This window comes from Drosophila kikkawai, chromosome 2L, assembly GCF_030179895.1.
Source record: "Drosophila kikkawai strain 14028-0561.14 chromosome 2L, DkikHiC1v2, whole genome shotgun sequence".
Taxonomy (NCBI): Eukaryota; Metazoa; Arthropoda; class Insecta; order Diptera; family Drosophilidae; genus Drosophila; species Drosophila kikkawai.
Genome location: NC_091728.1, coordinates 16193398 through 16217226, shown reverse-complemented (window position 1 = coordinate 16217226; position 23829 = coordinate 16193398). Strand labels below are relative to the sequence as shown.

Genomic DNA, 23829 nt, shown 5'->3' with positions numbered 1-23829 from the left:
TTGTTGATAATATATCAAAATATCGATATATCGATATTTGTCCAAATATCGAAATAGCGATATTTTTATTTGATTTTTTTATATTTGTTCCTTGGTCACTCTGAATTTTAGAACAATTATTTATCAGGGGCTTGTTAAAAGAATTTTCTGTCTATGGAATTCCCCAGAATGAGAACGGCTTTCTGGTAGCAGATATTTTTTTAACTCGAGAATTTAGTGCTGGAAGTAGCTTCGATATTGCTAATATCGATGTGATACATCGTATTAGTTATCAACATCGATATTTTCTTTTCGCTAGATATGAGAGCGAGGTGGATTTGCAAGATTGCAGAACTTGCAAGTTTATCATTTATATTTTAAAAGCATATTACTTTCAAATTTAAGATAATTTATTTGTTATCCCAATGTAAAACTTGTTTGTTTCTTTTTAACTCAGCTTCTGTTTTCACGATCAGGGAAAATAAAAAATAACAGTAAAAAACATATTAAGAAAAATCGTAACGGAATTAAAAAGCGAAACAAACATAAAAATTTAAATAAATGTAAAATGTAAAATTTTATAGGCTTTAAAAAATAATTAATTCTTTCAGTGAGAACATGCCCATTTACCTAACGATAAGTATCGGCTGTAAGTGGTATGACCAGATACTTTGGTATTTCTGACCTTCCCGAAAACGGTTTTCCAACGCCGACGCACGTGTTTTGAAAACGTTTCCAATTAATTTCGTGCAAATTGCCCTCAGTGAAGCAACAAGCCGAGAGGTTGCATTTAATTTGTTTTTATACCAAAGTACAGTAAACCAAGATACTTAAAAATGGTGAGATAAATGCCGGAAGCTTTTGGTATATGTAAACTACAACGATTTTCTAATTCGCAGACTGAGGAGGTGAACCCCAAGGCATTCCCGCTGGCCGATGCCCAGCTCACGGCCAAGATCATGAATCTGCTGCAGCAGGCCCTCAACTACAACCAGCTGCGGAAGGGCGCCAACGAGGCCACCAAGACCCTGAATCGCGGTCTGGCCGATATCGTCGTTCTGGCCGGAGACACCGAGCCCATCGAGATCCTGATGCATCTGCCGCTGCTGTGCGAGGACAAGAACGTGCCCTACGTCTTCGTGCGCTCCAAGCAGGCCTTGGGCCGCGCCTGCGGCGTTTCCCGGCCGATCGTCGCCTGCTCGGTGACAACCAACGAGGGCAGTCAGCTCAAGTCGCAGATCACCTCCATCCAGCAGGAGATAGAGCGACTCCTAGTCTAGTTCCATTAGAGCTTTAAGTGAAAAGTACAAACTAATAAACATGTGTATTTTTTAATACAATTGTTTTTGTTGTTTTCAAGGCACATGGTCTTTGGTTAAAGTGACCGCAAGCCAGATATTTTAATCGAAAATAGCTAATTTGGCCTGAAACCCGATAGGCGCGCAGCACTGGTCCTTTTCCCGCTAGAGCTGCGAAAAATTTACTATAAATGTGTCGATTTATTTTCGATCTTTAACAAAATATGAACGATTAAATCGAAAACACTATTATTTGTTTTTAAATTTAATGAGATCCGTAAAAAAAAATAAATAAAATAAATTTGTTCGAATTAAATAAAGAAAATTAATGTTCAATACCATTAATAAGTATATTCTTAGAAAATAGCAAACGAAAGAAATTAAATTACATAAACCACTGGTTTTTGCTGGCAAAAACGAACTTATTTATAGTTTTAGGTACAGTGATTGTTTTAAACCCAAATCGATGCATCGACCAAAACGGAAAGAAACGATGTAATCGATGTTGACATCGATTTTCTCCCAGCTCTATTGTCCGCTCCGCCAATTCCACCATCCCGTCGCCTGCTTGGACCACCTGCACCCAATGACAACGATGCAACGCCTCCTTTGTGGACCGAGGGAATCTCTGGCTGGCTGCAAGTGACAAGCGGCGAGCGATATCGAAGCACCAACGAAAACCAAATCCTGACCAGCAACGAAGCGACGAAATGAAGCTGTTGGGCAAATACGTGGACAAGGGCATGCAGGGGTGAGTGAACCGGGTCAGGATTTACTTCAGGACTTACCTATTAATCCCGGCAGCAACATAACCCTGATGCCGGAGGAGTCGGAGGACATGTGGCATGCCTACAATCTGATAGCCGAGGGCGACAGCGTGCGCAGCACCACCATCCGCAAGGTGCAGAATGAGACGGCCACCGGCTCTTCCACTAGCAGTCGCGTCCGCACCACGCTGACCATCGCCGTGGAGAGCATAGACTTCGACACGCAGGCGTGCGTGCTCCGGCTGAAGGGGCGGAACATCGAGGAGAACCAGTACGTCAAGATGGGCGCCTACCACACCCTGGATCTGGAGTTGAATCGCAAGTTTGAGCTGCGGAAGCCCGAGTGGGACACCATTGCCCTGGAGCGCATCGAGATGGCCTGCGATCCCACACAGTCGGCGGATGTGGCCGCCGTCGTAATGCAAGAGGGCTTGGCCCACGTCTGCCTCATCACGGCCAGCATGACGCTGGTGCGTAGCAAGATCGAGGTCTCGATTCCGCGCAAACGCAAGGGCAGCGTCCAGCAGCACGAGAAGGGTCTGGCCAAGTTCTACGAGCAGGTGATGCAGAGCATCCTGCGGCACGTCAACTTCGACATCGTCAAGTGTGTGCTTATTGCCTCGCCGGGTTTTGTGCGGGATCAGTTCTACGATTACATGTTCCAGCAGGCGGTGAAGATGGACTACAAGCTGCTGCTGGACAACAAGAGCAAGTTCATGCTGGTGCACGCCTCCTCGGGATTCAAGCACTCCCTGAAGGGTTAGTTGTTAGAGATTTACTGCTTTGCATTACCTAATAATCATTTTCATTTTTAAATCTGTAGAAGTTCTTCAAGATCCTGCCGTTCTGTCCAAAATGTCCGACACCAAGGCTGCCGGCGAGGTCAAGGTGCTGGAACAGTTCTATATGATGCTACAATGTGAGCCCTCCAAGGCCTTCTACGGCAAGAAGCACGTCCTCCAGGCCGCCGAATCCCAGGCCATTGAAACGCTGCTCATCTCGGATAATCTCTTTAGGTGAGTTCCAGTCGACTGAGGCCTAGCCTTCTCCTACTCCCAGCTGAGCACACATTACGCTCAATCAAGCGGAGAGATCAAGAGCATGATCGCAAGTATAAGCAAAAACCTTCAACTTCAGAGGGAAAACAGTCTGAGACCGATGACAATTGGGGGCCACATGTCGCCGGAAAGACTGCGAATATTGGGGCACTTTAGGAAATCTGAAGAAGCGGCAATCAATTTCATTATTTGCTTGATTGTTTCTTAATTAGTTTGCTACGCAAAAAAAAAGAAAGGAAATTTTAATTGATTAAGATTTTAGAGTTTATGACTCTTAATCAAAGATGCCTCAAAAGTTATTTTTGATTTATTTAAACGTCTATTATATTTTTAAAGAATTTTTCAGTTTTTACACATTTTTTATTTCACATTTTTAAGTATCAAAGACTAAGCTCTTTACGGAAGACTTGTCTTTGTAGCCAAGAGAATCTATTTTTTATGGCCTCTCAACTAGAGATAACTCAAGTTCTACTCGTGAAAAATGTCACAAGGGTCTAGAGTCTAGACTCTAGAAAAATTATAGCACTTCTACCATTCTATCCGCTCTATGATCAACTTTGGACTCCAGCAGCGGCTACATAAACGCTTCTTCCGCTGGCAAATTCAGTAGTTTTGCTCGCAATCAGCCGCGTTTTAGCCATTTAAAGAAAGCACGTCCGAGCATTAATTTGTTGGCCTGATGGTGACGTGCTCATGATCAAGGTTGCCCCAATCAATGTCGCGTCTCCCCACCATTTTTGGCTGCCTGTCTGTTTCGGTTCTAGTAGCTATTCTCCTCTACTCTTCTCAGCCATTCTCTCGACAATGTTCTCCCCCTTTGTTTACATTTTAATGGGCCGTTGAAATTCCATTTGAGAATATTTTCGCATGCTAACCGCGTGGCTGGCAATTAAACGAGAACCAAGTGTTATAGGTTTCTTCTTATTCACTTAAAATTTTAATAAACTTAATGTTATAGGCACAAGGTGTTTTACTTTAGCACATTTAATCAGTCCGCTTTGGGTTTGTAAGGTTGCTCCCAGGCATTCTTCCTCCAATCTCAAAAATTGTTCAGATCGCAGGTTGACGCTATCGTCGACGTCGTCGTCGTCGTTGTTGCTCTGGACTCGCCTTTATCTCGACATTTTTGATTACTGCTGATTGTTTCGCCATTGTGCAAAGAGAGCAAAGAAAGAGGGGGACATATATATTATGTGAACTTTTGTTAGGTTTTCCGTTTGTCTCACCGCCTTTGCTGCTGTTCGTTCCACTGATTTTTCCGCAGTTTCTGCTGGTAAGCGGTGTCCTCCTCCAAGTCATCTCTGCTCCTCATCATCAGGCGTTTGAAGCAATCGTCGAGGGTTTCCCTCAGCGGCAGCAGGCGATGAGGCGAGGGCGGGGAATTTGGCAGAGTTCTGTGCTCCAGCTTTTTGAGGGATTCGCATGTGGTGGGTACGACTGGGTAGCCTAGCTCGGAGATGGTGTAGTCGGGCTGTCTGGTGAGCATCTTAACGAGCGGTAAGCACTATATGGACGGTGTTAAGTGGCCGGCACTTGAGTAGGAACTGGAGAGAGAAGATACAGAGTACAGAGAGTCAAGTGGAGTTGATATTTTGTCAGAAAACCCACTGAGTGGCTTAAGTGGCTTGGTATTGTTGGGTTCGACTTTATTTTATTGATTCCTTAATTTAGTTAAATATTTATTTAAGGAATTTGACAAATAGCTTGGTTTTTAGTTAGGAAATATAAACGAAGACATAAATAAGCTTATGGAAGACGTCTTGGAATGAATTTTTAAAGATTTTCTAGTGCAACAACTATTAAATCCTATTCTAGATATTATTTCTTATATATGTTATTCTTAAATAAGTATTACTTAGTTTAAAATACATATATTTTTAATCTTTAAAAACCAAATCTTATCTAAAAATAAAATAGGCCGACATTTATGTGTTGCCAATGCCCCTAATTATAAATAAATGTTCTTATCAGTAAAATGGTAATTATAAAATGAGCCATGTTGAGGAATGTTTCCGATAACTCTATACTTATTATACAGAAAGTTAAATATTTCCTTCAAATGTGTTAGCTCAGCTTTCTCCCTGTGTCCCTCACCCATTTACTCCATATCCGTCATGGTCGAAATTCGGAACTCGATTTTTGCGTGCTCTGTTTTTGGCGTCTGTCTTTTTTTTATAGAGCTGTTTACGCCATACCCGTTTCGATTAGCAAATTGCTAACACTGTGAACTAAACTCTGATGTAAATAAGCTGCACCCCATATACATATATAGGTCTTATAAACCGTGTGGAATCGAAAACCTCGACGCGTTCCGTGAGCCATTTCTTGTGCTAATTGTTAGAAACCGCTGTGGGCGCTCAGAGATGGAGGAAAAAACGGGGAAAAAAGAGAACGAAAGAAAAAGAACAGCCGCAATAAACAACAAAATAAAGAAAAAAGAATTTTAATTTATTTAATCGCTCCGTTTATGGATTGCTTTCGGGGGCAGCTTTCCAAAGCGGACAGACTCTTGTTTTTCAGTTTTTATAGGTTTCCCTTCTTGAGTATGTTCTGGGTGTTCTGCCCAAGTTACAGATACTTTTAGCAATATTTTTATTATCAAAAGAGGTAAATTTTTATTATTAACTGCTTTTAAATAAAAAATATCTTGAGTTTAAGCTCCATTAACCTATTCCTTTTGCGTAACTTATCAAGTTCTTCTATTGCAATTTTCCATTGCATTGGCCAATTTCCCTCCTCCCCTCTTAACTAGATAATTTATAGAATTTTTGTCGCATAATATTCATGTGTCCAACCAGTTTTTCTAGTCCCTCTTTGTCTTGTGCATCAAAAACGTGCCCCCTTTAAGCGCTTTTATTTGTTGTTATTTTCTGTCGCAGCTGGCCACGCTTGTAAATATTGTTTATACTTATAGTTACATATATATAAACAAATATAAATATATATGTGCATTGTGAAAGCCCTGAGAAAACAGATTCGAAAAAGTTTAAGGTTGAGCAAGAAGTGAAAGGTCTGAAAGGCCGGGTATGCACATACGATATTGATACCCTAAATGGGCGTCGAATTGTTCAATGAACACAGTTTTTATGATTCACATTTATTGGGTCCGGGTCTTGGCTTGTATTTTTAAAGGATTTTCCTTGCTTGTTTTGGAATTGTTTTTATGTTTTATGGTTGGGTGTTGTTGGGTAACCCCAATGAGTTGGCTGATTTTTGAAATGTTAACACTGCAAACTCTTTAAAATCAAGGTGTTGCCTTTAAAAAGGGGGTTTACCTAACAAGGTTTCTTTTGTTGATGCGAAGAGGTCATGAAAAATGGTTTTTTCAGCTTAAAAACATAGTAAATTCTTGATTTTTCGATTTTAAATCAGAAAATCTCATCGTACTTTGATGAGAACAGATCTTTTTGTTATCAAAACTGTAACTTTGCCCTTGTCATTTTCAAGTCTCAACTGCATTCAGAGCGTATCCAAGTTCGTTTCTGTCCAGGTCGAGTCAAGTTCACGTTCTTCCCTCCATTCCTCGCACATTTAATTACACATTTCTACGCGCTCATTCTCGCGGATATCTTGGTTCCTCAGTTTTCCCCCGCTTTCTGGCCAAAAAGTCAGGGGCTGCTTTCGGCCTCGTGCACACACGCTAATTCCATTAAACAATTGATTCCATTGTGCAATCATTGTCACGCAGCCTGGCAACGGCAACGGGGACTGCGACTGCAGCCACATACCGCTGATGGTCGGTAGCTGGGAGCAACATCAGCAGAGATTGCATGTACCGGTCGGTGGCAACAACAACAACAATTGCATTCACCAACAACAATGGCTCACAGTTCAGCGCAGCTTGCGGTTAGTATCTACTCATCCGCAAAAAAAAAAAGATTCCACAGATATATACAGGTAGCAGATGAAATTGTATCTGTATCTGCATTGCTTTCCGCTGAGTCAACGGAAAAAACTACAACTTGAAGTCGAAATAATTGGGAGATTCTGCTGCTTTCTCAACTTTCACTTTGCGAGGAAAACGCACCTTTTGGTATCTTTTTTTATGCGTAATTTGTGCACTTTTCTATTAGTTTTTCCCTTGCTTTTTGAGGTTGCTGCTGCAGTTTTGCGGGTTTTTCTCTTGTTTTAGCAGGGTCTTAGCACCAATTTTTTTCTTTTCGCGTGGCAATCTCCGCCGCCGTTGCCGGTTCGATTTCGGTTTGGGCTTCGGTTTCTTCGAGAGTCGCTCGCCTCGATGTTGCCCGCAAGAAAGCCGCTTTGCAACTAATTCTTCGCTGGGAAGACAGCCCAGACATCGGCGGCGCTCTCTTTGGCTCTGCACGTGCTGGGGCGCCTGAAGCGATCGCTCTCCTCTCACTCTCTGGGGCTTCGCTAACAAAAAAAGCGGTTTGTTGTCGTCAATAAAAATGTTAATTTAAATTGAATTCGTATGGGACATATTGTTGGAATTTTTTGCAGTTCTTATTCATACTTTCTTACCTGATAATGTTTATAATTTACACGGGGTTTTTGAACTGCACCTAGCAGCACTTATGTACATTACCCCAACGGCTGGGTGACTTCATGCTCTCTGTACATTTGGCATGCAAATCCAAGTTAAATGTGTGGAAAATGGCCACTCTTCGGGGTGGTGGGTGAGTACGGAGTGAACCCACTATTTCCAGTTAAACTTGACACCTTATTTCATGGCGGATTTAATGCCCATCACGTGCCCTGTCCGGTTTTGTGTGGAATGTGAAAGTGCAATAGATACGAGCACTTACATATCCGTATATGGGTGATAAATGGGTTTATTAATTGATTTTATAGGAATCGTATTTGTGTTGCTAGTAGTTATGATAGGTTTCCTATGAATAAAACATTTTTTCACCTTATTTTCCCTTACAGATGTCAAGACGTCAATCTCAGGAAGGAGTATGTCAATCTGGTCGAATCTGTTCGCGATGCTGGCGGCGAGGTGAAAATCTTTTCCAGCATGCACATCTCAGGAGAACGTGAGTACTGGAACAAATATATATAAATATAAGAAAGTTCAAGGAGAGAAAATATAGAAAAATAAATGGAGTTTAATGAAGGAAAGGCCTAAATATTAATTAATATGTAAAGAGGTTTTAAAGAAATGTAGACTGAGATTTATTAATTTATCTGAATATATTTTGTTTTTATTTTATTTAGCAAGAGTTTTTAGATACTCGAAATCTTAGATCACTTCCAGAATTATTTCCTGCAGCTTCCTATCATCGAAAATAGAAATAGTAGCAATGAGTCACGATGGAGTGTTGATAGAAACTTCTTCACTGATTTAATTAAGTGCATACACATGCTACTTGCCCTCTTTAACTTGAATGATAGAAAGAAGCTGCAAATATGAAATCTACATGAAAAGATCTGAAAGATGTGTACTGCAACAGCTGCTTAATTAAAATACAAAAAGAAAACTAGGAGGAAAATAAGAGGAGTTCTGCAAAAGATATTTTCTAGAACTCATAGCAAACTTACTTGCTTAAAAACCTCTATGTAATGCAAAAGTAAGAATAAAGAAAGACCAAGAATAGATCCATCTTCACTTCAACATGCATAATGTTCCACCTTTTTGTCCATTTCTATGCTCAATTTGAATATTCATGTGCAGGCATGGGCAGGCGGCTGGCTGCCTCCCCCCTGTGTGTGTCTAATGACCTCGTTAAAATCTATTTTTAAAGGCTGCGTTGCAATAGCTCTGCCTCGTAAACAAATATTTTATACACAAATGTATACATGTATGATTTCTTGGAGAGGGGTCTCCCACATTACAAAGTCCAATGCGCATCATCAATTTGCATTGAAAAGGCTGCCAAGTATCTTTTTGCATAAACACTTTCAATTTCATTTTGTCGGCAATTTAAAATTAATTAAAATTACATTTTCACATATTGCGAATATTTTCGTGGTGTAAAAGTGCTTGAAATGCTTTAAATAGCTTCGTTCACAAGTGACTCACGAGATGCGATTCCTACTTTGAGTTTCCCTTTCTTGTTTTTGGCAAGACCTGAAAATGGGTCGTTGCGGGTTTCAAAATAGATCTTCCTCAGTACTTTGTAGCTTCGATAGCAGCTGAGGAGACTGTAACGACTTGTTTCTCAAGTATTTCTCCCTCTTATCTGCTCGCAATTAAATTCAATGAGACATTTTAATCAGCTTCAAGTTACACAAGTGTATAAACATAGCAGATGAAGAGTCTTGTGTAAACAGAACAAAAGTTTAAGAAAGATAAAGGGGTTTAATGCTGGAGTAAACAAAATCTGCGTTTATTACTGCCTTAATCCTGAGTTAATTGAGCAAACCCATGAATGTGTAATGCTGTGTGAATGTGAAGTTCAGCACTTGCTTGAGTCATGGCCTAGAACAACCGGTGAGCCTTGGGATTGGACAGCAGAAACGCCCACAACCGGGGGGCATAGTAGCTGCTGCTGCTGCAGTTCTGAGATTGAGAGTAGTCACTGGGTTCAAGTATGGATGGGCTTTGTAAAGTTGACTGGAAATTCTGGTTTTCCTCGAGGTTCTACTCTTGGATTTTAAAGATATATTCTTGTATTTAATATATATTTTTATACAGCATCCTTTATCTTTATCTTTATCTCTTAGAACTTGCTCAACTGACTGGAATCGCAGCTCTCTTGCGCTTCCCCATGCCGGAACTGGAGGAAAGCGATGATGATGACGACGAAGAGGGAGCGGCGGGAGGAGATGATAGCGATAGCGACTAGGAATGAAATATATATAGAATATAATCTTGGCATTTGTTAAGAGGAGCTGTAATTGTGCTAGCGATGGATAACAAGAGTAGAGATTTAGAGAAATAGGAACCACGACAGACTTGGACTGCGTCAGGGCATATACAATATAAATAGTGCTAATTCGATACGATATATACTAGAGGTTTACGCCGATGGTTAAAGGCATCGGCGGCGGCGTAGAGGTCAAAATGACTCGGCGGCGGCGGCGTAGTAGTCAGAAAGAACCGGCGGCGGCGGCGCGTCAAATAAGGCAAAAAGGCCATTTTAATGAGTTATTTTTTTTTTTTTAAGTTTTATAAAGAACAATGACACTGAAGGCCGCGCTGAAGCTGCGCCGATGCCGCACCAGCGGCGCGCCGCGGCGCGCCGTTATTTTCATAATTTGGCGGCGGCGCGTCAAATAAGGCAAAAATCGGCGGCGGCGGCGGCGTGGCGCGGCGGCGTATATGTCTAATATATACACATATACACAACCCTAAGCTAAACCCGTGGCTGGGCCTAGAAATTGTTTTAGTCAGATAATCCCACCCCACTTTCTTGACTGAAAAAGAAAGCCACAAACCAACACGAAACAACAACAACAAAAGATTATGAACTATATAAACGTTGTGTTCAAACCAAAATGGCCACAATTTTTGGAAAGCCTTGAGATAAGAAATGTTTTAAATGCTTGATTTGTTTGCTAAAGCGAAGATTTTGCTGCGTTTAACGTTGATGTACATTTTTCTATACAAATTTTAATTAACTTTTAGTGCTTAAATGCTTCAGTTCTAAAACAAAATTTATTGTTCAACATTTTGTAAAGTGCAAAATAAAAGGTAACGAAATATTCTTCCAAAATAAATGGAGTTTTAATTAAGGATTTGCAAATAAAACTATATGTTCTTGTGTTATATTTTATACATTTTCAATTGTTTATTTTATATTCCTAAAATCAAGACACTGAAAGAAAAACCCCCAAAGACTCCCCAGGCCAGCTCACTTGCCCAGCTTGGCTGCCTTGGCCGCTGCTACGGCCGCCTCCTTGCGCGCCTCCCGCTTGGCCGTCTTGCGGGCTTCTTTTTCGTCGGCCTCGATGGTGCGTCGCTTCTTGCGCAGCAGCCACTCCTCCTTCTCCTTGGTCTGCTTCTCGCGGATGAGTTTGCGGAAGAGGTTACGGTGGCGGGGCTTGACCATGCGTGCCTGCAGGCGGTGCTCATCGACCTCGGCCTTGTGCACTTGCCGCTTGTTCACCTTGTGCACTTTGCCCGACTGCACGGACATCTTTTGCTTCTCCTGCTTCAGGCGCTTAGCCTTCTCATCGAGCTCTTCCTCTTCATCGTCGTCGTCGTCTGATGCATCATCATCCTCAAGATCCTCCTCGTCTTCGTTGACGCCATCGACACCGCCGTACTTCTTGTATTCAGCAGTCTCCTCTTGGTAGGCCAACTGCAGCTGCGCATCGAGCAGCTCCTGGTCCACAGTCTCCTCCTCCTCCTTCTCGGCTTCATCTTCGGACTCATCGCTTTGCTCTGCGTTTAAGAATTAAATTTATATAAAAAAAAAACTTTTTTATTCATCCAACGAACTTACCATGCGTTTCAATCAGGGAGGGATCAAGCAGGGCCTTCTCCTCGGGCGGTATGTAGGTGTCCCGCTTGGAGTCCACGAAGGGAGACAGATGCGGCGGCAGTTTCTCGCCCAGGAAGTACTTGTTGGTGGGCAGCAGCTGGCGCTGATTCACGCAATCGAAGAGCCACTGCGGCTGGATGTAGTCCCGCGAGATGTACTGGGTGCCCAGACTGGGTCTATCCACAATCTGGTGGGTGATGGTCTCATCACTTTCGTCGTATGCAGAGCCGGGATAGATGGACGAGTCCCAGGACACCTTGCCGCCAAAGGAGCGGATGATGATGACCAGCGGCTCGCGGGGAACCTCGCGATTGATGAAGAACTTCAGACCCTTGAAGAGTGTGCGCAGACGGGCCACCTCCTGGGCCTCCTGTTTCATCTTGATGATGCGCTTCGAGTCGCCGTCCTGCTCCAGCAACTCCATATCAATGTCCAGCTCCTCCTCATCCTCCTGCACCTTGTCCGTGCGCAACAGCTCGAAATTCAGGGCGGCAATGCGATCGGACACAAAGCTAGCCTCGTCCTTTAGGGTGTCCTCATTGTCCTGGAGCACACTGCTGGGGAATTGCGGTGGATAGGCCAGATTGAGGCCATGGAACAGCCGGAAGTTGGTGAAGCCCAGCATAATGGTGTAGAACTCCACAAAGATGGACATCACCTTGAAGTCCACCTCCTGGCGGGACTGTGGCTTGAACGGATAATAGTGCGGCACAATCCAAGTGACCTTCTGGCCCTTGATCTCCGCCTGGAAGTAGTAGCCCTTGATCGAGATAAACACCTTGCGCAGGGACTTGGAGGCGATCACATAGTGCAGGAACTCAATGGTCAGCCGGCGGCACAGGTTCGACTGCTCCCTGGGAATCAACTGCAGCGAGGGGAAGGTGCTGAACAGAAAGAGCAGCGTGAGGCAGTCATCCAGATCCTTCAAAGCATCAATGAAGGTGGGATAGCGCTCCTTGACAATGTGATCGAGCTTGATTTCGGGGAACAGGGCCAGGCGACGCTTCAAATTACGGAAATCCTTGATGGCACGGTCGCGGCTGCTCTTCTTGGCAAAGATCTAAAGGATCACAAGGGTTATTACAAGTTTCAGGGGTTTTTCGTAAGCAAAACCTACCTTGTAGTCACGCAGCGTCCACACTATGGACTCGTGCAGCAGAAAGCGAATGTCCTTGGTGTGGTACAGGACCTTGATCTCTGTGGAACCCTTCTGGGCCCTGCGTCTGTGCTTCGGCTCGCGGGGATAGACGCCCTTGAGGATGCACAGCCTACGGAAATCGTTTAGCGACAGCTGCAGTTTCCTGAGGGCAGCCCTTCGGCTGATATACTGCGTGGCCTCGCCGGATTCGTACTGAAAATTACAAAGATTTATTTATTTACGCATATTCTCAAAACACATAACCTTAAAGGGGCTTTAAATGCGCCTTAAATGTTTGAAAAACCTACCTTCTTGGGGCGCCTCATGCTGTTGGTTTATGAAAATGCGTCCTTTGTCAAGTGAAATCTGTTAAAACAGATGTATTTAAAGAAAAACACGCTGGCGACCAAAACACACGTTTTTTGTGTTGTTTGGTATCGCGTGGAAGGAAAGTGTGACCGTTGCGCGGTTTTTAAATCAAACCAGTGTTGCCATTTGAACATTTGGCTCAACCCCTAAAAAATCTCAGAAAGTTGAAATCCACAGCTGATTTTCGAACCACATAAATATTGATATTGGTGTGACCATGTAGCCACAATATTTGAATTTAAATTAAAAACGGCTTTTGAGGAAAAGTGTATGATTTATTTGATTTGTTATTTAAACAATCTACCAATCCGGAAGTTAATGAAAATATTCTCCTCGAAAGACTAACATTTAAAACACTCGTCCTGTGCCATTGGATAACTCATTTTATTGAATCTGTTTTATTGTTTTGGTTTTGTTGTTTTTTTATAGGTATTGTATTGAGAAAATAACATACAGTCTAAGTTTGTTGTATTATATATAATATTCGTTATATATTAGTTAGTTTGAACATTAACTTCGTTTTTTTGTTTTTGTCCGCAACTCGCTTACTGCAGTCGCTTTTCGCGCTTTTTGTTGATAACAAAAGTTTGTTTATTAAACGGCCATTTCTCGTTTGCTGCGGCTCTGCTACAACTCGGCTATTTTCTTTTCGAAAACATTCGTGTCCTTGTGTCGTGTGTGTGTCTCTGGTTTTTTGAGTAATTGCTTTCGAAGCCTTGTTAACGGTTCCATGTAAATGTATCTGTATCTGAGTGTGTGGCTTGTTGTTGTTGTTGTATATTTCACCTAAATAACTAGTTAACATTTCGTTTTGATTTACATAAGTGTCGCCTCGCTCTGTTCTGTTTTCCACCTTCGACTTCGGTTTCAGTTAGCGGTCCTTAAAATGCTTTATATAACGTCATATAACTCTTGGTTTATATATATCTTGAGTGCCAGCCATATATGTTTGCATGTATCGTTAGAAATTGACTATATATTTGATTTTGCATTTACGCCTCGTTCGCTTTTGATGATCTCTGTTAACTGGATGGGCTGGGGGTTGGAATGATTCTGTGTGTGGTGTGTGTGTACTTTGTATAAAATCTAAATGTCGTTAACTAGACGTACTTGTATAAAGTAAATAACTCGCTGCATTACGTCGTATATTCTCATCACTAGAACCCACTCGCTGGTTCGTCAACGAATGGCCAATGAGGATGGTACTGTACTCCTTCGAGGACTAAATGGCAAACCAAATTGGGAATTCTATATTTAAAACGGTAACCTCTTCCTTTTTGTGTGTTTCTCTCATGGTTTATCGGATTATTCATACATATATAAATCATTTGTACAATCTTATGTGCTAGAAGCGTATCAGTTGTTAAAATTAATGTCTGTTATTATAATACTCTCATTGTTTGCTATTAAAAGTTACACACTCGTGTCCGTGTACTAATTACATGCCCGCTCCTGTGTTTTCGACTAAAATACACACACACTTTGTAAGGTAAAATTCAAAAGTACAACGATCCAAACTCAACAACGACAATATATAACGATAACAACGCAAAATTGTTTGGTGGGTAATGATAACTGTATTACACACGACGGCCATATGTTCACGCGCTATATATCTGGCTGATCCGCTGATCGCTGGCATTACAAATAAGAAAATAAACGCATCCGGTTTATACACTTATAAATTTGAAAACGCTATAAAATCGTTAAATTAGTCTACCAATATGTTAACTATTACTTTTTACTGGATTTCATATATCGTATTCCGTATTTCGTATTTGATTCGTCATCGATGCTAATTGGTAATCGTTTGGTTTCCTTACGTCGAACACAAAAGAAAAATCGAAAACATATCGAAGCCGCAGGCAAACATATCGATTGACAATTTATTATTGTTTGCTGTGTTTCAGTGTCTAAACAACGGACGCAACTTGAAACTGTCTCTAAATATCTTGTATAATTGAATATAAGTATATTTTGCATACATTGCATTTCTATTCTGTATTCGTTATCGAACGGAGTATTAAAAAAAAGTAATCCCTTGGAGCGTGTGTTGCACAGACACTATCTACTATATATGGTACATATACTGGTTTATAAAAGTTAGTAAATATATATTTATATATATCGGTTTAGGTCTAGTTCGTAGATTATTTAAAGCTGAAAGGTAATGATTATGTGCTCGTTCGTTTCCCGTTATTACTCGTAGACGTTATATGTGGTATATATATATATCGGTATCGGTATCGGTATTTATTGATCAAGACGATTGTTATAGGTGATTGACTTGAGAGCGCGTGATTAGTAATGGCCAGATCGATCTATAGAAATGCTACCGTATTGTGGTCTCTCTGTTCTGTGCTCGTGTGTTTGCTAATTTTTGTTTTGAAAACATCGAAGGAACATCGAATAACACATATAGTCATGCCAATTACGTTCAAATAATACGAATCGAATAGTTGGGTATACTTACGGTTGGATTTTTCTGCAAAGAAAAACTCAAAAATTTGGTAGAGGACACAAAAAAATTAGCAAACACATAACTTCTTTTTTTTTTTTTTTAAGTAAGTTTACTCTTTTTTGCTTTAATTTCAAACAATGATTTTTATTTTCATAGTTAAATATTTCATAAAGTATATATAGCATTACTATATCTTTCGATTCAATTTTTGGTTTGTTTGTTCTGCTTTTTCGTTATTATTATTATTAATATTATTACCTTCCTTCTGACGCTTCGTTTATGCTTTTGTTTTTTATGAACGCTTTTGCTAATGTTTCAACAATTTTTTTGTGTTTTTGTTTCACTTTTACTTTTACTTTTTTACGCAATTATTCAACTTGTTAAAAATCTATAACCATAACAATTTCATATATATATATATCTGTATATATATGTTTCTTGTATATATTTCCTCTTATTTACTTTGCTTTAAAGCGAGACTTCTACGGCCACTCGACATTTGTTGTGTGTTCGGTGTGTGTTTGGTGTGCGTTTCGGTTTTAAATGATTCTGGAATATGGGTGGAATAGTAGGTGTCGGGATTATTCTTTTCCTGTCCATGGAGGATGCAGGGGGATCTGGGCATGAGAGAAGTGCCTCGGAACAATCGTTTCGATCACAAAAACAAAGCTAAAGTTCATAGTTCGTTAACAATTTCCCTGCGGAATATCGTCGTAGTCCCAACCCTTGGCTTTAGTACCTATTTTATAGACAGAAGAGTGGGGGCGCGATATGTGTGAATAATATAGGTTTTCATGGGCGTCGTGTGTATGTGTGTGTGTGAGTGAGTGAGGGAAAATCTTTAGTACAAGTAATTGCTGGGTGTGCTTTTCCACGTTTTGTTAGGTTCTAATAAGATGTAGTTAAGTATGAGTGTATTTTTCGTTTTTTAAATAATAAATATGACTTGGTTTTAAAGTTAATTTGGAAGATATTTTTTTAAGGTTTTTTTTCTATGCGTTTTTTGTTTTTGTTATTACGTTGTTGTTGTTGTTTGTAGTTAAACATACAGCTTGTATAAAAGTTTAAGTTAATTTGTTGTTTGTTCTTTTTGGAAGTTGTCTCTGTTAAAGCCCGCTGACCGAGGCAATCCTACTCGTGAGAAGTGAGCTTGCTAGTTGAGGATATATACGATAAAAGTGCTTCTTCGTATATATCGATGGACTAAAGTTATTAATTTTTATTTCGGGGATTTCGAGAGGTACAATGAGAAAGGCTGGGAGAGGCTGAGAGGGCTAAATTGCTTTCAAAGCGAGTTTTAGACAAAATAATTCCTATAGTATAATAGTTATTAAAATTATAGAAACATAGTGGAGGGTCATAGTTTTTTGTATAGGTTTTTAAAAGAGTTTTAAAGAAGGACTTCTGTAAAAGTTATTCTTTCTAACATATCCTATCTAAATTAATATTTTAATATATTTTTTAAATGAAATCTAAAGTATATAAGGGATAATGTTTAAGGCTTTCTCAGCCAGCTCTTTGCTGGATTTTTCTAATGGGCCAAGGAAGGTGTTGTCATGGTGTTGTCTGTTGTGGAGAGGTTGTGACCTGATGTAAGCCTCGTTCAAGTTTTATACACTGTCTCCATCTCCATCTCGTTCCCAGCTCATCTTCAGCGCCAATCTCCGGCCTCTCGTCCATATCCTATACGCGTATTATTATTATTTATTTATTTATATGGTATTTATAACTGTGTGCAGTTGAATGCACAGCACCCATGGGGTGTAAGAGCAGCCATTAAGTTGCATTAATTCTGCATCTGTATCGGCATCGGCATCGGCATATGTTTCTGCTTCTGTTCAGTAGAGGCAGCATCTATATATATATATATACTTGTATATTCCATGCATATATAATTATTTACGATGCGTTTCAACTGCTGTTGTTCGATTTTTCGCATTGAGACTCACATATCGTACATGTATAGTGCGATGCCACTGCTTCCTCTAATTCATAAAAATTATTGCTTTCTGTTCGAGTGTATCTGTATCTGTATCCGTGTTTCTGTATCTGTGTGTGTCTGTGTTTTGTGGGTCTGTCGTTTCCTTAACTTGACTGCGAGCCATATGCAAACGTCTGGATATCCGTAAGATACATTGCCTACTTAAGTATAGTTGCATATATATATATGTATATAGTAAGTTATCTTCTGTTATATATAAAATATATATATGTATGTATATAATTAGGTGTATATATGTATGCGTTTTATGTTTATTTACTTGGATTTCGCCTCCAGTTAGCATTTCTTTGCGGCCATTTTTAGGGATTTTTTTGTTTTTAGTTTTAGAAAAATGTTACGTACCTTCTAAATAAAGAGAGCAAGTTGATTTTGTTTCATATTTTCGTTAAATATCGTCTTATATGTCGTTTATATATATATATATATAAATACGTTAATATATATATGTACTTGGGGGACTTCATTAAGCAAAAAGTATATGAAATTAGTTTTGGTTTTTCCTTAGTTTTTTTTTCTTCTTTTTTTGTTTGTTTTTAGGCTTAGTTTTCTTGGATTCGAAGTATAGTCTATATAATAAACATGGTTTCAATATAAAGTTAAATTTAAACTCTGCTCCTCTCCTCTACACACCAACAAGAATCAGAATTAGAATTAGGATCAGAACTAGAATCATAACCATAACTAGAATTAGGATTAGAATTAGGAATTAGGAATTAGAATCGGACTCTGGAATCGGTTGATAATAATCGATAATCATAATGCTCTGGTTCGGATGTATGGCAAATGTTTTAGGTAGTAGCATTTCCTACGTGTTCCGAGTATATTTGTAGCTTACTTTGAGAGAGTTTTTCATTCTTTCTTTTTTTTTTTTGTTTTTTGGTTTGTCGATTCGTTCGTACGCAAATTATCACTTAATCAATATATATATATATATATATATATATATATATATATAGTATGCCATGTAAGTGTGTGCGTGTGAGTGGGTATATAAGTATTATGCGTACAAGTCGTAAACTAGATAGAGTTTAGAGATAGAGGCTCTGGATAAAGCTTTAGGAGAAATCGTAGTAGAGCACGCAACTGAAAGGCATCTGCTCGATCAACACAAAACACGTTGTATGCGCTCCTCGCTCCACATTCTATCGTACCGTATCGTATCGCATCGTTATCGTATCGTATCGTATCATTCGTACCGTATATAGGGGGTGCCCATTTGTGCCAAGATATCATATATATATATATATTTTTTAATAGATACGTAGTTAAAACCCAAATAGTTTAGATAGTTTAGTAAGAGAGAGTGGTGGTGGTCGGGAAGCCATTGTCTCGCTAATATGGCTGTAGAGATAGCAGATACGATAGGGAGGATCGGGAGCAAAGGTTTTCGTAGAGTATAGGCCATATAGGGTGTGTGTGTGTCGGTGTCGGTGTCGGTGTAGGGCTTGCGTTAAGAAGCTGCGCGGCTAACACTTTAAAGTAAATGTCTTTCGAAAAAGAAACGCTGGCACTAACGAACTCGCATTTGTTAACGTTAAGTTTCATCATCGTGATGTGTGATTGTGGCTGAGTGAGTGTGTGTATGTGTTGTGTCCTGTGTGTGTGTTTTAACAATTCGATTATTTAGCTTTAGTCCTTTTTGTTAATTAATTTGCTATCCATTCATTAATTCGCTTGTATATAGTTTAGCTAACTGGATGTGAGGTCGTATCCTTGGGGCTTCCTCCTCCTGGATCCGCATCCGTTTTGGACACCCGGGGTGTCCTCGGTAACTGCCTGGTATGTTTGTCTTTGCCCTTGCCCCTTACACCGGGCAAGTGATCAGATCGTATTCGAACATCAGCGAGACGGCGACAAAGACAAAATACAGCAGAAACATGGTGAAGCCCAGTCCCTTGTTCATGCGCCAGCGGAAGCAGGCTATCGATAGCACCACGAACACCAGCATCATAAACAGGATGGTTATGGAACAGACCATGCCCACCGAGTTCACCTCCACGGGCGCCCCATAGATGATGCCGTACAGCAGCCAGGGTATGGGCAGGCTATATGGGGGAAGGGGTTTCAGTTCCAGTTAGTTTTGCCTTCTCCTTGGGTTAATATTCTATAAAGCCTGCTTGGTGCACACTCACCCCACGGTCACGTCGAATATGTTGCTGCCCACGGAACTGGACACGGCCATGTCGCCGAATCCCTTGCGTGCCACAATCACCGAGGTAATCAAGTCCGGAATGGATGTGCCCGCTGCCAGGAAGGTCAGGCCCATGACCTATTGGGTTGGAAAGAATATGGTTGAAAAAGGGTTAATCAGCTGCAGGCTAAAGCAGGAGAAAGCTCCTCTACACCAAGAATATTTTTTTGGAATTAAAATCGAACTGAAATCCGACCAAAATTGCCTTTATTAACTACACTGGAAGTGAAATTTTTAAGGGAAACGGATTCATATTAACAAATATTAAAAAATTTAATGTTCTTTTAATTATTTTCAGTTTATCTTTTTCTTCAACTTTTTCCCCTTGATGAGGAAAAGGCGCTTTTGGCGGATTCAGGGATTATCTTCAGCTGTGTATACCTCGGGCGGAATTCGGGCCGTGTCGCCGGCCACATTGGCCCACCAGACCATCAGGTAGGAGAAGGCCGCTATCCACACAATGGAGCCTATGAAGGTGACCGGAAAGAAGCGTTTGCCGCGCGGCGTCCGCGTGTCGGGCAGTGTTAGCCACATGGGCACCAGAAGCGGGGCCACCAGGACGTAGGTGAGCCGTTTTCGCGCCGTATCCGGCCAGGCCATGCTCAGTGGTTCCGGCTCATCCTCGATTTCGGGCGCCTTTTGTGTCGGCAGAGTGTGGTGGGAGATAGATATTCGATTAGGGCTTGGACCGAACTGGACTGCAGTCGAGTGGTTAGATGTTAGTCTTAGCCATAGTATATGGTTATATATATATATATAATATTGAATATATAATACGGAATTTGTTGTATAAAATATATAGTAAAAATGTGGGTGTTGTGAGTGAGTCAGTGGGTGGTGGTGGCGGCGGTTGATTGATTCGATTCGATTCGGTCTCTGAGGTGGAATGCTTTCTGAGCTATGTTTACAGATGTGTCATGAGTCGGGTTTCACTGGTGGTTTACTTGGATATATATTTTGTCAAAATTTCGATTCCCGGCTGGGGGGAGAACTCACTCACAGACAGGCGGAGATCGGGGAGGAATCGGTGTCAATATCGAGTTACTTAGTGTGATACGAGTTCCAAATGGATGCACTTACTTCTACTTAGCGGGGCTACACAATTACGATGCGATGCTGATTGGTGCTGGGAGGAGGAGAAATGGTTGGACTTGAACGTGAACGTGCAGAGATCAATCAGCATCGCGGGTACAGTGGTGCTACGGTGCATTCGTACAGTGGGCATGCTCAGTAAGTCTAGTCTTGCAAGTGCAACGACACACACAGTCTACACAGAGTCGACTACAGTCGATCGGAGTCGAGATATCGTGAACGAAAGTAGAAAGTAAATCCGGTTAAAAGGAGTGACTAGATCTATAGTTCATATCACTAAGCTACTCGAGCTCTACTAGTGTGTAAGTGTGACATCATAACAGCAAGTGTGTGTGTGCGTGTCTTATATATTTTCTTAGTATTATTAGTTTTATTAAGTTAGTAGGTGACGGTATTCGGTGGCCTTGCAAAATGCAAAAACTAAGTGGAAATTTATATGCGATCTACACACTCCACGCTCCTGGCCAGTGACCATCGTTTGATTCAGGGTTCCCACCTGGTGGGAATCTCTATATTCGGGTTTTTATCGATCAACACCGCTACAAATATGGGGTTAGTCATTAACAGCTTGTGGTTTCTGGACTTGGTATTATGGGCAATTATCATTAATCATCACCTTGACTTGATGTGCTTTAATTTACGATATTGTAATTAGATATTTTATTAGATCAAAGGTGTATTGTTGGCGCCTTTAATTAATTATAGTAATTTACAGAGTTACAACTATTAAAAAAAAAACATTTTAGGATTCTATAGCAACTGTATAGTTAGTATTTTATTTTTTAATTATATATTTTGTTATGATATATTATTTACGATATTCAATTTATATCCTAGAAATACCTTTTAACTTTCTTTTTGGAATATTAAAAAATGTATAAAAATAGTCCAAGATCTTAAGGATCTCTACTTTCCTTCAGATTATAATATATTCATATTCTATATTTTATCAAGTCAAAACCCCACTTCAAACGAGGCCACAGTCAAGGAGCTTCAGTGTTCGATACGCGTGCCTTTATCCGATATTCTCTTTGTTAATTTGTAGAAAATAAAGAAAAAACAACACTTTTATTGTTTACGATATATAGTTGTTGTCGTTAGAAATGATAAAGATCGTATGCAATATATAGAAGAGCGAAGATAGGTAGATATAGAGAGAAAGATAGATAGAGAGAGATCAATAAAATTTGTTCATGAAACTAACTTTGATGCTAAATTTGCGTGTCTGAATTTTGACCCTCTGCTCAATCCAGCTAGGACGTCGACCACTCAACGATGGCTTTAGGTTGATTTTTCAAGATATATAATACAATATATATATATATTTTTGTATGGGGCAAGTAGTTTGGGAGAAGAGTACACATTTAAATAAGTAAATATTTCATTTTCCGCTCTTCTGCGGCCAACTTCTCAGAATCAGATCAGTTATGGAAATAAAACTTTGATTAAAACTTAAGCTGTTGGTAAAAAGTTGAAGACTTTCAGGGGATTAGACAGAAAAATAGATAGATAGACTGTTCGCAATGTGTAGAAAAGAGAGGTGTGGGGAATCGGGGGAATACGTTACAAACACATACGGAGCGGGAAATAGTTGAAACACAAACACAGTTTCCTTTTTATTGTGTAGAGGGATTTTTCTTTTTAATTTTCTTCAAGAGCGAGGGCCAACTCGGAAAAAATTCGGTTTGAAGCGGCCTGCGGGGCCAGCCATGTTGTGTCTAATTGTGAGTCGAATTCAAATGACGGTGGCGGTAATTGAGGCGAGTCAGCACCTCAGAATTTTGTTTGTTTGCTTTGTGATCTTTGCATAAATCAAGAACAAAAAAGAATGTAATTAATAATCAACTAGGAAGCGGGCTTATCCTCGGTTAGCCGAAGTCTGAACACCCTTGCAGATGGAAGTAGAGAGCGGTTTATTAAAAGAATAGCCCAGACTTTTTTTATAGACGTGAAAAAACTATTAATAACTATTTGCTGCAATCTATATACTTTTATGGAATTTTTTTTTTAATATTTAAATATCGATTTTAAATACTATTAATGATTTCTATTAGCTCTTTCTTCTTAATGTGGCTATGTTTTCAGTAAACCCAATACACAATTTAATTTATTATTTTACCATTAAGACTTTAATTAAGCCAAGAATTTTGTACGATTTTGGAATAAGTTACTGAAAAGCTACTGCATGGAAATCTTCAATGAATTTTGAATTCGAATTATTCTAAATTATTTTTCATCGATAATTTCGATATTTGCATATACAAAGTTGTTGAAATAATCGATGTCAACATCGAGGTTCCAGATAGACTAATGCTGAGATCATTACCAAACGAAACGGAACTCCCTGGGAGCCTCTGCAAGGGGTAAAGTGGGTTGTGCTCTCAATGAGCATCCGGAATGCAATGCTACTAATGTCTATGGCTTGGCTGATTTTTCTTTATATTAAAAATACTGCTTAGCTGATGGGGGGGAGGCCAAAGCCAAGTGCTTGCGCCTATGCATAAAAATGTTGACTTTAACTGAGAATATAAGCGATTTACGGGCACACACTCCCCGGGGGAGTGTGGTGCTGTCGTTGGGTGTGTGTGATATCGGTGATTTTGGGCGCAGCTACTTTGCATTGGAATGACTGCATCGCATCGCTTTGCTTCGCACATCAATGAAATATGAATGGAAATTATAATATGCGAGGCGCAATAATGACTGGGGTTCTCCCCTCAGCGGTATTGTTCGGTATTTACTGTATATATTGTTCTTGTCGGTGGTGGAGTAGTGGTGGTTGTTGGTTCAACGCTAGGTACGAGTAACGAAATTAGGTAAAAGACACAAAGCAAATGAGTTCCAAATGGGTCATACGGTACGAGTATACGAGTATGCAAAAATTTCACTATTCCGAATTAGCTCTTCTTATTATTCTGGGGCAAGACAAAACACACACAGAAAGATATAGATTGGTAGAATAGGTAGAATAGATTGATAGTTCGATAGAGATGGATGGATAGATGTGGCCATGAAGGTACTCCGTAGGGTGGCAAGAGATAAACATACACAAACCAAAAGGATAAGACAGAGGGGGAGTGGAGT

At 40.2% G+C, this 23829-nt stretch overlaps 5 protein-coding genes across 15 annotated transcripts in view; 2 read left to right on the top strand and 3 right to left on the bottom strand.

Annotated features, from left to right (window-relative positions):
• The first annotated feature begins 658 nt into the window (after positions 1 to 658).
• hoip (NHP2-like protein 1 hoip) lies at positions 659 to 1319 on the top strand. Its single transcript, XM_017170502.3, has 2 exons — positions 659 to 818; positions 879 to 1319. The coding sequence occupies exons 1-2, from the start codon at positions 816 to 818 to the stop codon at positions 1257 to 1259; spliced, it is 384 nt and encodes a 127-aa protein (XP_017025991.1). The 5' UTR covers positions 659 to 815; the 3' UTR covers positions 1260 to 1319.
• Positions 1320 to 1801: 482 nt separating this feature from the next.
• pelo (protein pelota) lies at positions 1802 to 9880 on the top strand. The gene is made up of 5 exons (XM_017170500.3): positions 1802 to 2028; positions 2082 to 2803; positions 2868 to 3060; positions 7993 to 8099; positions 9730 to 9880. Exons 1-5 carry the CDS (start codon positions 1988 to 1990, stop codon positions 9849 to 9851), a joined length of 1185 nt encoding a protein of 394 aa, XP_017025989.1. The 5' UTR covers positions 1802 to 1987; the 3' UTR covers positions 9852 to 9880.
• Positions 4010 to 7941, bottom strand: LOC108077243 (uncharacterized). 4 transcript variants are annotated; one of them, XM_070283305.1, is made up of 3 exons: positions 7585 to 7941; positions 4329 to 4646; positions 4010 to 4238 (listed from the first exon to the last, which is right to left on the bottom strand). In XM_070283305.1, exons 2-3 carry the CDS (start codon positions 4586 to 4588, stop codon positions 4142 to 4144), a joined length of 357 nt encoding a protein of 118 aa, XP_070139406.1. In that variant the 5' UTR covers positions 4589 to 4646; positions 7585 to 7941; the 3' UTR covers positions 4010 to 4141. The 4 variants fall into 4 exon arrangements, with proteins under 4 accessions (XP_070139406.1, XP_041631836.1, XP_017025992.1 ...); XM_041775902.2 differs by lacking the exon at positions 7585 to 7941 and adding an exon at positions 7130 to 7445; XM_017170503.3 differs by lacking the exon at positions 7585 to 7941 and adding an exon at positions 7130 to 7395 and having other exon boundaries at positions 4010 to 4235.
• Positions 9881 to 10708: 828 nt separating the features above from the next.
• Positions 10709 to 13096, bottom strand: LOC108077270 (pescadillo homolog). The gene is made up of 4 exons (XM_017170537.2): positions 12939 to 13096; positions 12610 to 12843; positions 11454 to 12552; positions 10709 to 11392 (listed from the first exon to the last, which is right to left on the bottom strand). The coding sequence occupies exons 1-4, from the start codon at positions 12954 to 12956 to the stop codon at positions 10860 to 10862; spliced, it is 1884 nt and encodes a 627-aa protein (XP_017026026.1). The 5' UTR covers positions 12957 to 13096; the 3' UTR covers positions 10709 to 10859.
• A 268-nt stretch (positions 13097 to 13364) lies between these two features.
• Positions 13365 to 23829, bottom strand: part of Nckx30C (solute carrier family 24 member Nckx30C) — a 40220-nt gene continuing 29755 nt past the window's right edge. For 5 of the 8 annotated variants that reach the window (XM_041775649.2, XM_070283511.1, XM_070283512.1 and 2 more), the window contains exons 6-9: positions 21950 to 22024; positions 20035 to 20289; positions 19595 to 19731; positions 13365 to 19507 (exon numbers count right to left, since the gene is read on the bottom strand). In XM_041775649.2, coding sequence (XP_041631583.1) covers positions 19267 to 19507; positions 19595 to 19731; positions 20035 to 20289; positions 21950 to 22024 — 708 coding nt within the window. In that variant the 3' untranslated portion in view covers positions 13365 to 19266. The remainder of the gene's footprint in view (positions 19508 to 19594; positions 19732 to 20034; positions 20290 to 21949; positions 22025 to 23829) is intronic. The other 3 variants (XM_070283513.1, XM_070283514.1, XM_070283515.1) reach the window with 1 other exon arrangement.

Coding starts and splice junctions, on each gene's coding strand:
- LOC108077270 (XM_017170537.2), bottom strand. Junction 12,553..12,609: donor GGACGCTGCGTGACTACAAG/GTAGGTTTTGCT, acceptor GTGATCCTTTAG/ATCTTTGCCAAGAAGAGCAG. Junction 11,393..11,453: donor CTCCCTGATTGAAACGCATG/GTAAGTTCGTTG, acceptor TCTTAAACGCAG/AGCAAAGCGATGAGTCCGAA.
- pelo (XM_017170500.3), top strand. CDS start 1,988: ATGAAGCTGTTGGGCAAATACGTGGACAAGGGCATGCAGGG. Junction 2,029..2,081: donor GTGGACAAGGGCATGCAGGG/GTGAGTGAACCG, acceptor TAATCCCGGCAG/CAACATAACCCTGATGCCGG. Junction 8,100..9,729: donor CATGCACATCTCAGGAGAAC/GTGAGTACTGGA, acceptor TTTATCTCTTAG/AACTTGCTCAACTGACTGGA.
- LOC108077243 (XM_070283305.1), bottom strand. CDS start 4,588: ATGCTCACCAGACAGCCCGACTACACCATCTCCGAGCTAGGCTACCCA. Junction 4,239..4,328: donor AACGAACAGCAGCAAAGGCG/GTGAGACAAACG, acceptor CGAAACAATCAG/CAGTAATCAAAAATGTCGAG.